Genomic DNA, 12,339 nt, shown 5'->3' on the forward strand with positions numbered 1-12,339 from the left:
TACAGATCTTTTCCCCTTTCGGTTTGGAGGGTTTCTACCTGTGGGTCTAGAGATTTGAGGTTGTGACGAGAGGAATTGTCAGGTCCAGAGATGAGGAAAGATAAAATGCGATACTTAAACCCTTGTTTCACTACTTCTGTACTAGTAAATTGTATCCGTATGCCTTTTAATAATTTAATCTAGATATTATGTGTATTTCAATATTCTAGGCTCTTGTAAGTTAACTGAAAAGTAAATAGCCTTCAACTGCAATTTAACTGAAGTTGCTACAGTCATTCTTGAGAAGTGGGACGAAACAGGGTGCAAAATTTTAAAAATAAGACTTTGTACTTTATGTATTTATGTATCTTATATGTACTAAGCTACTGAGCTATGCTTTGATGCAACCTCCCAACTTTTCTCTCTTTTTTTTTAACAAAATGTGCTTTTTACCTTGAACTGTGTAATATAATTTCAACTTGATCTTTAACAGCGTTCAAGATGTTTTTAACATTTCAAAACACATTCTCATGTTAGCAGACAGATTACACTTTCACATGTGACCAACAATTCCACAACAAATATAAAATATCATAATGAAATATTATCAAAATATTCCTCTGACGGAGGTGACACATCTGACGGTGGTGACGAAAACCTGAATTTTTTGTCTTTTTAACTATCTAATACATTGAATCAATCAATTACTGTATTAAAACAAACTGAGTATGTTATTGTTCATAAAGCTTTTATTCAAGAGTCGCATTTAAGTATTTCTGGAACACAAAATCTAACAGTGGTGACATCTGACGGTGTTGACAAATTTGGCATTTCACAAAACAAATGGAGTTCATGTAGTAGCCATATTGTTTTTTTCTGTTGATGCTAGATGCTAATGGAGCCTGCTTCAGGAGAATAAAATGATCTAAATGTTTCAAATAATTTCTTCAGAAATTGGAAGATGGTGTTGACATATCATGGTTGTGACACAGGAAATATTAACATTAGGATTTAAAATATTCTAAAACTATAAAACTGACCAGAGCCTGTCTGACAGTGATGTACTCTGCAGAGAAGGACTGTGGCAAGAGGGTCCTTTAGAGTGACAGCTGCCCCTGATATTCCCTGATTTTATTACATTTTAATGAATGTCTGACGGTGTTGACAAAAAGTGGGGACACAACTTTGAACTTCATATTTGAACTTCATACTTCAAAGTTTGAAGCCTTATTAAACATGCATGTGTCACTGAAAAAAACATGGTCTTTTTCAAAAACATTAAAAAAACAAAACATTTTTAACCATTTTATAGCATATGAATGATTGAACCCTTCTCTGTGGACACACTGTTTTAGATGTAGTGAGAAGACAATAAGTGTCATAAATTTCACATAATAATGATAAAACTAAATTGAAGGGGATAATTGTGTTAAATACATTCTATTATTAATCCCCATTTTTTATTTTTAAACCTAATAGCAGTTACAATTGTTGGACATGTTTTGTCCAGTGTCTCAAGAATGACTGGTATATCAGAGTGAAATGGATTGGTTCTAACCATCAGTTGTTGATTGAATGGAGGCGGATCTAAATACAAATCAGAGTCAATTGTAAGAAAGGGGTGGGGTTTAAGTGGAATAAGTGATTGGAGAAATCCAGCATAAGTCACAGTAGAGAAATCTGTCATTTCGCACAAAGATATGTAGATGCCTTATTAGTGGCTGCTTGGGCCACTACGCAAGCCATCCGCTATATTGGAACGGTCAAAGGCTGGTCTGTGAACACTCGAGAGCAAGTTGACTGTATGAATATATCTACATCTGCAATAGACTTCAGCAGATGATTTTGCTAAACCAACACAATACAACAAGACGAAGGCATTAGCTAACACAACATCAAAAAGTTACCATAGTTATAATGTTATCCTACTCTGTGAGAATTAAAATCTTGGCGGTTTTTACAACCCGAGACTGTGCAGTGTTGTAGCATTGTGGAAAACACATTGATTTTTACCACTTTGACTGTTCCAATATGGCGGATGCCTCTACGTGTCTGAAGCATCACCTTGTAACGGTCAACATGTCATCACTCGCAGTATTTCAGGGGTCTAAATAAAAAAAGGAAACAAACACAGAAGAATAACTCACAGTAAGATTAATAAAGTGCACCTGGAATATACAAAGGATGAAATTTCATTCGCAAGCATCACTCACTATCATGCTGTACTTTAAATCCCAGAAACTGGGGTGGACATTTTGATGAGACAGCATATTGGTGGTTGTTATTTGGCAATAGGCCAAAATGTCAAAAAAGCTTCTCAAAGTAAATGGATTTGTTACAAATACTACAAGGAACTCCTGTCAGTCAAAAATGAGAGAAAAAGAAATGGTTTCAAATGAAGTTCTCTCAAGGTTTATGTAACATTTAATGTAACACTTTACGTCCTGTTCAAGACAATAATGTCCACAATATTTTCTATCCAACTCTTTCAACATTGAAATTATTGTAGAATGAGCCTTCTTCTGGAGTGAAACCATGGCAGGATATATTATAAAGTGTCTCCTGCAAGTTTGTCATTGTGAAAGCAATACTTCTCTGCACTCAGCTGCTTCCCACGAGGAAGTGTTTTATGAGAACCATATTAGAGCAACACACATCCCAACTTCTATCGTATTTCTGCAAGCGTTTAGCTGCCGTGCAGAGTGATCATTGATTTAGCACATATTTATCTGCTCAATCTGCTCAAGGACACCAGATACATTTGGAGTGGTGGAGCGGAACATTTTCGGCTGGCCCTGTAAGCCATTAAGCACAGTAGATGCTTTCAGTTGGCTTCTGTCTCTCATGATCGACGACTCTGTTTTAGGGTCTGGTAGCGGCACTACCCCATTTATGTATTAGCAGTGGGTCCACCCTTAACCCGAGGATATATGTCTGATACAAAACCACCTGTAATTATATTCTTCATGCAAGACCAACTTCCTTCAGTGCATATCCAAGGCCAGAAAAAACACGAGATGAACCGCAGAATGGAAAGCCAATGACCCAAAATACTCTGGCACTTCTGAGGATTCAAAGGGGAACTCGGGCCTTTTGTTGTTTCAGCTGGAGCACTTGTCCCCACATCTTGTTTATAAAAAAAAAAAAAAAAACTGGAACGATTGATGTCGAAGTCCTTTGAACGTTTGATTCAGATGAATGGGTGTCAGATGGCCTAGCTTATAATGGTCTGGATGATTTCATCCTTGAATGGGGACAGCAAGAAAGTTACATCATGTAATAATGCTTAGGCATTATCACAAACATTCGATCTGTACTCTCAAGATCAGATTTAATCAATGTAACCTTTGCAGAGTGTCACACAAGCGATGGCATACAATCAAAACTCAAAAATAAATGGATGTGACTTTGGATTCGTTGTATAATGCCATGGTTACTATTTGTTCTGTTCCTTAGCAGAGTGATTATAATGTATTCAATGGAGGGTGATTTTCGCCTGTTCCACCTTATAGGTCTTGACCTCCTTGAATGTGTGTAACAATTGAAATCTATTCAATTAATATTCAGCGAATTGTGGCAAAAATTTTGTTTTATTAATAAATTGTAATTACCACGGTTATTACTTGTTTATATTAAGAAAATATCTCGGATTTCAGAGGGTCACAAAATTAAGAAGCTCATTGTGTCTTTCAAATATAGTTTATAGACTTTAAATAATAAACAAAAAATATAACCATTACCAGTATCAAATAAATTTTTAAAGAATTAGGTTATATTTATTAAAACGCTCACGTAAATTCAAGTTCACGGCCTTTTATTTTGAAATCCGGTCTAGCAGGCAGGCGGAAGTAAAGGTCTGTTTATGTGCGCGCGTGTGTTGATGGCAGCCTCCAGTGACAGCATGCGGAACATAAACAGCGCGCTCTGTCAAATAGCCACAGAAAAACTTACAAACACGCATCTCACAACTTTGCAAACTGCGACGAAAGCTTTACGGGATGAGCAGTTCAGGTACTACACATTTTCCACTTTACAAAATGAACAGAAATGTGTGGAAATGTACAGTGTGAGTCAGCAGAGTATGTGTTGCGTATTTCGATACAGTTTAAAGAGCTGTTTAACGCAAGTCTTTAGCGTTTTAATAATCACATATAACACTATTAGTTTTTGAATACTGTGTACTTTCACATGAATCAATTTTCTCACAAATGCATTAGTTGTTAAAGAAAATGTCAGGATGCATGAACTGCCACACATATTCATCTAATTGAAAATAGACTGACAGTTTGTTTCTGTTTTGTTTCAGAGCCAGTGTTGACAGGGAGGCTCTTGGAAACCTCTTTGCAGTGTTGTCAAGACTTTCTGTGGATGTTGAGCATTTGACTGAGAGGATGGATTCACAAGAAGAAGCATCTCTATGCCTTAAACTTACCGCAGAGTGTTTCAGAGCGCACAGAAATGCCTGTGTGCAGTGCTCTCAAAACCAGTGCTGTCTGAGGTAGTGTTCAGTGCCCAGAAAGTCTGAGATTACTAATACAAATGTCTCGAGTTTGCATTTGTAATTATAGCGTGTATAATTTCAAAGTATATCCTTGGCATAAATATGTGAGTAAAATGTTGAAATTGTAGCAATTGTAGTGCCTTAATATATGTTATATAATATTGTTGTGTCTATGATTATATTATATAAACATTTAATTTATTATGTTCCCCATGACAGCAGCACACAAGCTGTATGAACTGAAGTTCGTGTAAAACTTGTGTGATTAGTAGCCTAGACATAATGCAGAATCATAAAAAAATGTAGGCATAGCTTTATTATACAGTCCTATTCTGCATGTATATTATGTACATACTATACTTATCATAGCAATTGCAATAACTGAGTAATTTCAAACCCCGAACTTACCCCTAAACTGAGCCTTAACTCATGTAGTTACCATATATACCCCACCCCCCCACCCCCAGTAGTTCTCATATTTTTTTAAGTGGTCTCAGACTTATGGACATTGTTTATAACATTATAATCATTAGTATTATTAGTAATCATTAGTACATGAATATGACTGTGGCCTGTGAGCTTTAAAAACCAGAAAAACAAAAGCATTTATATCTTCACAGAGATCTAGGCTCTATCAAGCTATCTTTTGAGATTTTGGCCAGACTCCTCAAGATTTCATCAGGAGGTTCAAATGACATTTATGACGGTGAGTTTCAAGTGTTTCAGCTGTATGGAGGGTAACGGGTAGATAAATCAATGTATGACTCTCTCCTTTGGCAGCACTTCGATGTGGGATTCAGTTTCTTGGTAACATTGCCGTTGGAAACCAACTTTGCAAAGATGACATCTGGGAGTGTGGTTTCCCGCACATCTTCTGGTGAGTGAATTTATGGTTATGCATCAATGGTGCATTTCTTACGATGCCAGTCAAAAATGTGTTCGGTCTTCATTTTGTAAAATGCCACTGATTTGTAAAGCCCTGTACTGGTGCGGTTTTGTAGCCACTTCTATCTCTTTCAAGGGACCTTTTGGAGCTTGCAGATGAGAAAGCTGTTTCATACACATGTATGGTGATCCACACTTGTCTGGATGAACACAAAACAGAGCAGCTAGTTAAAGACTCACAGCAGCTTAAATTGACCCTGAAGATCATGGACTTGTGCAGGACGTTGCCTGAAGTGGAATGGACGTAAGATTTGTGTTTTAATTGAAACAAACAAAACAAGCACATCTGTTATTTAGGCCTATTTTTTTACCCCACTGAAGCCCATTTCTCATATATTACTCGTCTTACAGGGTCTTTATTGTCACACAACACTTTCTCAAGTCGTCAGAGCTCGTTAGGAAGATTTACACCAAAATGACCAATGAGGAAAGGTAAAAACTCTCAATTATTTAAAATCAATTGCACAAAGATGAGATGTACTTACATCTAGGTTAATACATTACAATACTGAGTTTTGACTTTTTTTATGATTTCATTCAGTGTTTATTTAAGGCTTTGTTACAAACTCTGGTAACACTTTACGATGAGGTTTCATTTGTTAACTTTAGTTAACTATGTTATTTTACAAACTAACAATGCACAATATTATATGGCATTTATTCATTTTAGGTAATGTTAATCATTAAAAACATAAAGGTTAATAAATGCTTAAAGAATATATTGGTCATTCATGTTAAATATTGCATTACCTAATGGTAACAAATGAGACCTTATTGTAAAATGTTACCCAAATTAAAGTGAGCTGCCTAACTAGACAGCATTTTTAGGCATCATTGGCTGTTCCAAATAGTAGGCATTTTTAAATAATTTTTTTAAATACCTAAAAATCTAATGTAACATTCATAGATAAGCCATTGAGGAACTGAGTAAAAAAAAGTTGTCCAAGTTGGTGGATGGATTCTATAAAATATTTAAATAGTCACTTAGTATAATATAATAAAATTTTACAATTTTTCACTACACTTTTGTACTTATGCCTTTCAGTGCATTATTGCCTATCAAAAATATTTAAATTAAATAATTCTGTCTGGGCCAATGAGGTTCCATTTTGGTTAGAATGCTTCCTTAAAAGGTAATTCTCTGTGTAGACATTAAGACAGCTCACTAGGGTTTGGAACAGAGCCTGAGTATCACTATTAAAGCACAGTAACTTGGGCCACAGGAATAAATGTATCTTTCTAAATTATATTGCATGTTTTGATATAGATTATTCTGTGAATGTAATTGTATACTAACAGGCTCACGCTGTTGGAGCTGATATTAGCACAGCTTGGTGTTGTTGAGGAGGAGAACTGTTTAATACCTCTGAGCGCAGCTCAGTTCCTGGCTTCCTGCTTCACTGATCACTGCAGAGCTGTTCTCACTCTGAGCTCTGAATCATCAGATGACCAGGTCAGCTTCATCTGCAGTGCTCGTATTGTACCTGTTCATGTTAGTATGCAATAGCCAGAATATTGGGATCATACTGTATAGTTATGCAATGTTATGCATGTTTTTATCAGTGTCTGTTGATATTGGACATTAAGAGACTACTGGTAATACTTTCTTCAAATCAAATCAGCATATTGGAATGATTTCTGGAGTATCATGTGACACTAAAGATTGGAGTAATGGATGCTGAAAAAGCTTCAGCTTTGCAAATACAGGAATAAATTACATTTTATAATATATAATATATTCTGACGGACATTAAAGTTACTGTACATTTTATAGAAGATGTTCTAAGCCTGGTATTGTTGTACATTTGCAGGAGGCTATGGTTGTTATCAGGCTTTTGGACATCCTTTGTGAAATGACCTCTGACTGGAAGGAGTTTATGGCCCTGCAGGATCACTCTGACCTTTTGAGCACAACAGTCGGTAAATGTGGAGAAATGTGGCGTAATGCTTTTGCTTTTGTTGGAGATAAAAATCCTAATGCATTCTTAATGAGAATACACAAAAACCATAGGAAATTATCAAGTCTTTGCCATGAATTGAAAATGCTAAATATTTGTTTTGGTACAGCTGCATAATCACTCTGTAAAAAGCCTCTTGTCTTGAAAATATGGGGCTGAGCTTGCTATCCCTCATACTGTCTGACTTGCAGATGATTAACTAAACTGAAAAATCAAATCACACACCTCTATATGCTTTTTTTCACCTTTTCTATTTAAAACACAAAGCACCCGTTTCAGTAAGGTGCTGTATGCAACCGAAACCTTTGACAGGTCACAGCTCACTGCAGACAGACACAATCTTCATTCTTCCCAGACTCTCCTGTCACACATTAATGACAGTTATGCCAGCATGCATGTCTCACTCTCTTTGTCTCTCTCTCACTCTCATCTCGTATGTCCATCTTTGTCATCTCCAGATCTCTTGAAAGAGGTCCACTTACTGGGCAAAAGCAGTAAAAATGTGTTCACCGCAGCTCACGATTTCTCCTTGACAAGGCCAGGGGGCGCTGACACCCATCCTGCCCTCAGTTTCAAAGCTCATCTCATTCGACTCATTGGGAACCTATGTCATGGCCACGTTGTCAACCAGGACAAGGTACTGCACACAGTAACTCCTAGAAGTTAATGTATGTGTGAGAGAGTGTGTGTGTAAATATGAGATTTTGCAGATATGAAAGGTGCAGTCACATTTTAGAGATGTATGCAAAACATATTTTCAAAACAGACTTAATATACTTTGTGGGTCAAAGACAATATTGTCTTATATTGTTGTCAAATTAAATTTCCAAATTGATTTTGTATAGGCCTACATGTATAGAAAGGATATTAAATGAAATTGACTGCTTTAATGTTTCAAATAACTTTTGTGAAAATAAAATGTTCCAGTGTCATTCAGCATAACACTGATATACTTTTGCAAAAATCAAACAATATGCTTATCCTGACCTACATACTGTATACATATATACGTGTGTGTGTTTGTGTGTGTGTAAGGATTAAACAATTCTTGCTGACAAATGGGTAAAACCTAGTGGTTTGAAGGATAGTGGCAAAGATTCAAAATTACAATTAGTTTTAGTTTTTTAATTAGTTTCTGCAATGTTCCTTAAATAGAGTTTTTAAAGTCATCTATTCTTCTAAATATGCCTGACAAGATGTTTTGGTAAATCATTGTAAATCATGGTAAAAATTGATGATATTCGAGACTGGTTGAAGAATATGTAGCTTCGCATGACTGCACCTTGCTTGAAATTCATCAGTAAAAGAGAACTGATTGATGGGTAAGAAAAACTGAAATAGTCAGTGTGATTGCCAAGGGAAGGAAGTAGTTAGCAAAATTCTTGGAAATCCTTTTAAACTTCCTCTCCTGCGATTTCTATGACTTGTTGGAATGTGAAGGAATGTGTTGGCAATGAATGACGAAACTAACACCATAGAGTTTGCAGCCAACTCTGATCATCGGACGGCACAACCCAGTCGTGGTAAACACATTAACAATACTGTGGTTTAGAGGCTTTCTCTCTGTCCGTCAACTCAGGCCTGGGCTTTTTGTTTGTGGAAGCTCCCTCCTTGAAAACTAATCAGGGGATTAACGCTGGTAGATAAAGACTCGAGAACCATTCTGAATTTCATGCTTGTATCATCTCATTTCTTCCCCAGATCTTTTCCCACTTTGTTCCCTTTCTACTTTTTTTTTCTTTTTAATTAATTCTCTTGTAAGCAGCCTCCTGCGATGGAGGGATTTTCAGGCTTTCAGGTCTGTCCCCTTCAATCAGCACAGAGGAGAACCTAGTACCGGCCTTCTTAAATAGGGTCAAGGCACACAACTGAGAGGTCAAAGGTCAAAAAACAATAGCAAGTCTCCCCCAGCCTGCACCCTCACTTTCTGACCAAAAACCTTGCTGCTTTCTAATGGGCCGTTCACTCAGAATGCATTTTTGCATTCCACTGCACTGCTTTTCCATTACTTTTCTATGTAAACCAGACGGGTGTTTGATAGTTGTGCTTGCGTCTCACGCGTGAGTTAAAACGTGGTTAACTTTTAAAATGCTGCGTCTCTAGGCCACCTCTTAAATTACTAATTTGGACAGCACCACACAATAGCACTTCTCGCACAAAACAAACTAGAGAGGCTACCAACAATTGATTTCAACAGAGTTTAGTGTTATGTTGCCACTGCTAATAGCTCATTCAGATAAGCATAACAATATGTTAAACACAAATATATTACTATTATAAAAATATTAACTTTAAACTGAACTGTTTTCATTGATACTCTGCTGTTTTTAACGCAATATATGTTTGTCTCCCCTTGTCTGTTTTGGATTTTTTTCAGTGTTTGCTTTGCAACAAGAAAGTATCTTAGGTGGCAGTACAGTTAAGTGTAGGATCAGAAGTGCTGATGCCTTAAAATGCTGCCTCTGCAGTAGTCCACTACATCCGAGGATAGCCAAACAAAACTAATTTTGTGGCCGAAGCGTACGGTTACATAAGTTTCCCTTCGTTTTATTGCTAGCACTACTTTCTCAATCAAACGCCATGTTAGTCATTAGCAGCAGAAAATTGTCAGGGCTAGTGTCTCCTCTTTCTTATTAATTTTTTTTTTTTAAAGGAACCAGGGTGGTTAAAGGGCAACCGCTGTAGCTCTTGGGTTACGATACATACTCAGGGTAATGTATGGCATAGTTAGAAACTGCATGTGACGAAAACCAGCGCAAACTCGTATGACTGCGCCAAACCAGAGCTCAACCGCATGGACTTTCCTCCATGGAAAGTAATTGTTTTCTGACCAGTCTGGCTCACAATGTCCCTGTTAAATACCATTTTCCTTGTTTTTTCCATTTGTCTCCTATAGGTAAGAGAACTGGACGGTATAGCTCTCATTCTGGACAACTGCAGCATCGACAGCAACAACCCCTGTATCCTTGGTCGTGATTCCATTCACTCTGTGCTTTTGTGGTGTGTTTAATGAGGCTTTTCTGGTTTTGTGAAAACCGCCACAAAAAATGCAAAGATATTGCTATCTAAAGTGTGAATAGCATTGTAATAGCCCCTTAAATTCCATTACTAATGGAGGTTTTACCGCAGTGTTTGATGTTTGAATGATTGGTGGCTTGTTCAGAGTTGGAAACGCAGTTGAGATGTTATTAGAGCAAAGCCAGCGTCTTGCCCAATGGTTTCATGTCCCTCCACCTAGCAACGTCCCCTGTAGAGAGGTGGAACTGTTGGGCTGACTCACGATCATTTTGCAATCCTCACTCACCAGTCTCCTTGTGTGAAATATCTAGTCATAATAGTTTATGAAGCTAAATGTAGGTATTGCATATATGAGTAATTTTGTGGTGATGACAGAAGTCAGTTTTATAGATGTGCAACACTTTCTGGAAAACTTGATTGAAATCCTGGGTGGAAAATCACCACTTGGATAAAATGAAGTGACATTTTGTATTTTTATAGTGTTGACCTGCATCCTGCCAACTCTATTCCATATGAAACGGTTCATTGATAACACGACAATCTGATGTATTGCAGCTGTGTTTCCAAAGGATCCTTGACTGATGCTGGTACTGTTGTTAAAAAAAAAAGCTTTCATTCTCTAGCGACCACTGCCGGTCTGTATTAGAGAGAGCAGGGCACAGCGCCAGCTGCTCTTTCACTAGGGGATGAGCCGCTAAGCTGAGCTTGTGTCCTCCCGGATGCTGTTTCCTGACCGTTTCAGGAAGTTGTCGTTGTTGCTTACTGTTTAGCGTGGCTGCTGGACCTGGTGTTGCTAGCTTCAATTCTGTTATGGGCAAAATTTTGATAAACAATTACGTGATATACTGATCTACCAATATATTGTGCATCCATGCCCTAAGTATAAACTTTGACAGTGATTGAATTTGCATCCCGATGGATGATAAAATTGGCGAAGTCACATTGTTAAGCTTGCGAGCCGGCCGTGACAATATATAGAGACCAGAATATCATGAATACTTTTTGGTGTGCTTTTTTGGCATTAAACCAACAAGAACACCCACATAGCAAAACAATAACTTTCCTTAATATTTTTTTCCAGTCATAAGCCAGTGGGGTGTGTTTGCCATCCGGAACATTCTGGAACACAACCTAGAGAATCAGAAGCTGATACAAGGTCTTCGGAGACGAGGTGTGGCAGACGACACGATGCTCAGAGAAATGGGCTTCAGAGTGGAAGAAAGGGATGGCAGTCTACTGCTCAGGCCCCTAAAGAAGGACCCATAGTTGATTAAGTAGAGCTGAGAGACTGCTATCCCGGCATGCCCACACCCCTTTACCATGCTATATTACACTCTGGTGATGGCTTAAAACGCCCACAACACACTGGGGTCATTAAATATCCAATCAGTAGTTGGCAGCACAAGGGGGTGGTCTGGGCTTTGTGTTCTCCACACAAGAGGAAATCAATCAGAGGAGCTTATCTGAGAGGACTCATGCTGATGTCTGTGATGCATTTAGTGGTCTTTGATTCCAAACCCCCCCAAAATGGGATTCAAATCCTATGAAACAAGGAGAACCGTGTCTTCCTGGCTTTTCAGCCACTAAAGAGACTGGTGACCAACAGGGAGTAGAGGTTAATCCCTAATTCAGTGCATTTTATAGAGACCAGGCCGCCTCTTGATCTGTACACGTAAAGTTCATCTCTGAATAGCCGTGAGACTCGGATCCTTCTTTTTGAAAGCTGACTTAAGATTCTGTGCTTTAAATCAGGTTTGTTTACAAAGCTGTGCAATTTCAAAAATTCTCCTATTATTTGAACAAACTTCCCGTGTAGCTTGGTAGATGGAGATTGCTGTATGATAGGGCTGTCTATCTAACTTTAATTTAGTGCATTTATTATAATAAAATAACACAACGCAATTACCTGTGTGTACGTTTTGTAATATCCTTTTTTTT

The 12,339-nt window shown here is 37.6% G+C and overlaps 1 protein-coding gene across 1 annotated transcript; it reads left to right on the top strand.

The window, feature by feature from the left end:
• The first annotated feature begins 3,832 nt into the window (after positions 1 to 3,832).
• On the top strand, positions 3,833 to 12,303 carry atxn10 (ataxin 10). Its single transcript, XM_058773456.1, has 11 exons — positions 3,833 to 3,990; positions 4,286 to 4,477; positions 5,101 to 5,186; positions 5,261 to 5,357; positions 5,502 to 5,669; positions 5,777 to 5,857; positions 6,725 to 6,878; positions 7,237 to 7,345; positions 7,842 to 8,020; positions 10,280 to 10,343; positions 11,483 to 12,303. Exons 1-11 carry the CDS (start codon positions 3,842 to 3,844, stop codon positions 11,665 to 11,667), a joined length of 1,464 nt encoding a protein of 487 aa, XP_058629439.1. The 5' UTR covers positions 3,833 to 3,841; the 3' UTR covers positions 11,668 to 12,303.
• Positions 12,304 to 12,339: the final 36 nt, after the last annotated feature.

Source organism: Onychostoma macrolepis, chromosome 04 (genome assembly GCF_012432095.1).
Source record: "Onychostoma macrolepis isolate SWU-2019 chromosome 04, ASM1243209v1, whole genome shotgun sequence".
NCBI classification, from domain to species: Eukaryota; Metazoa; Chordata; class Actinopteri; order Cypriniformes; family Cyprinidae; genus Onychostoma; species Onychostoma macrolepis.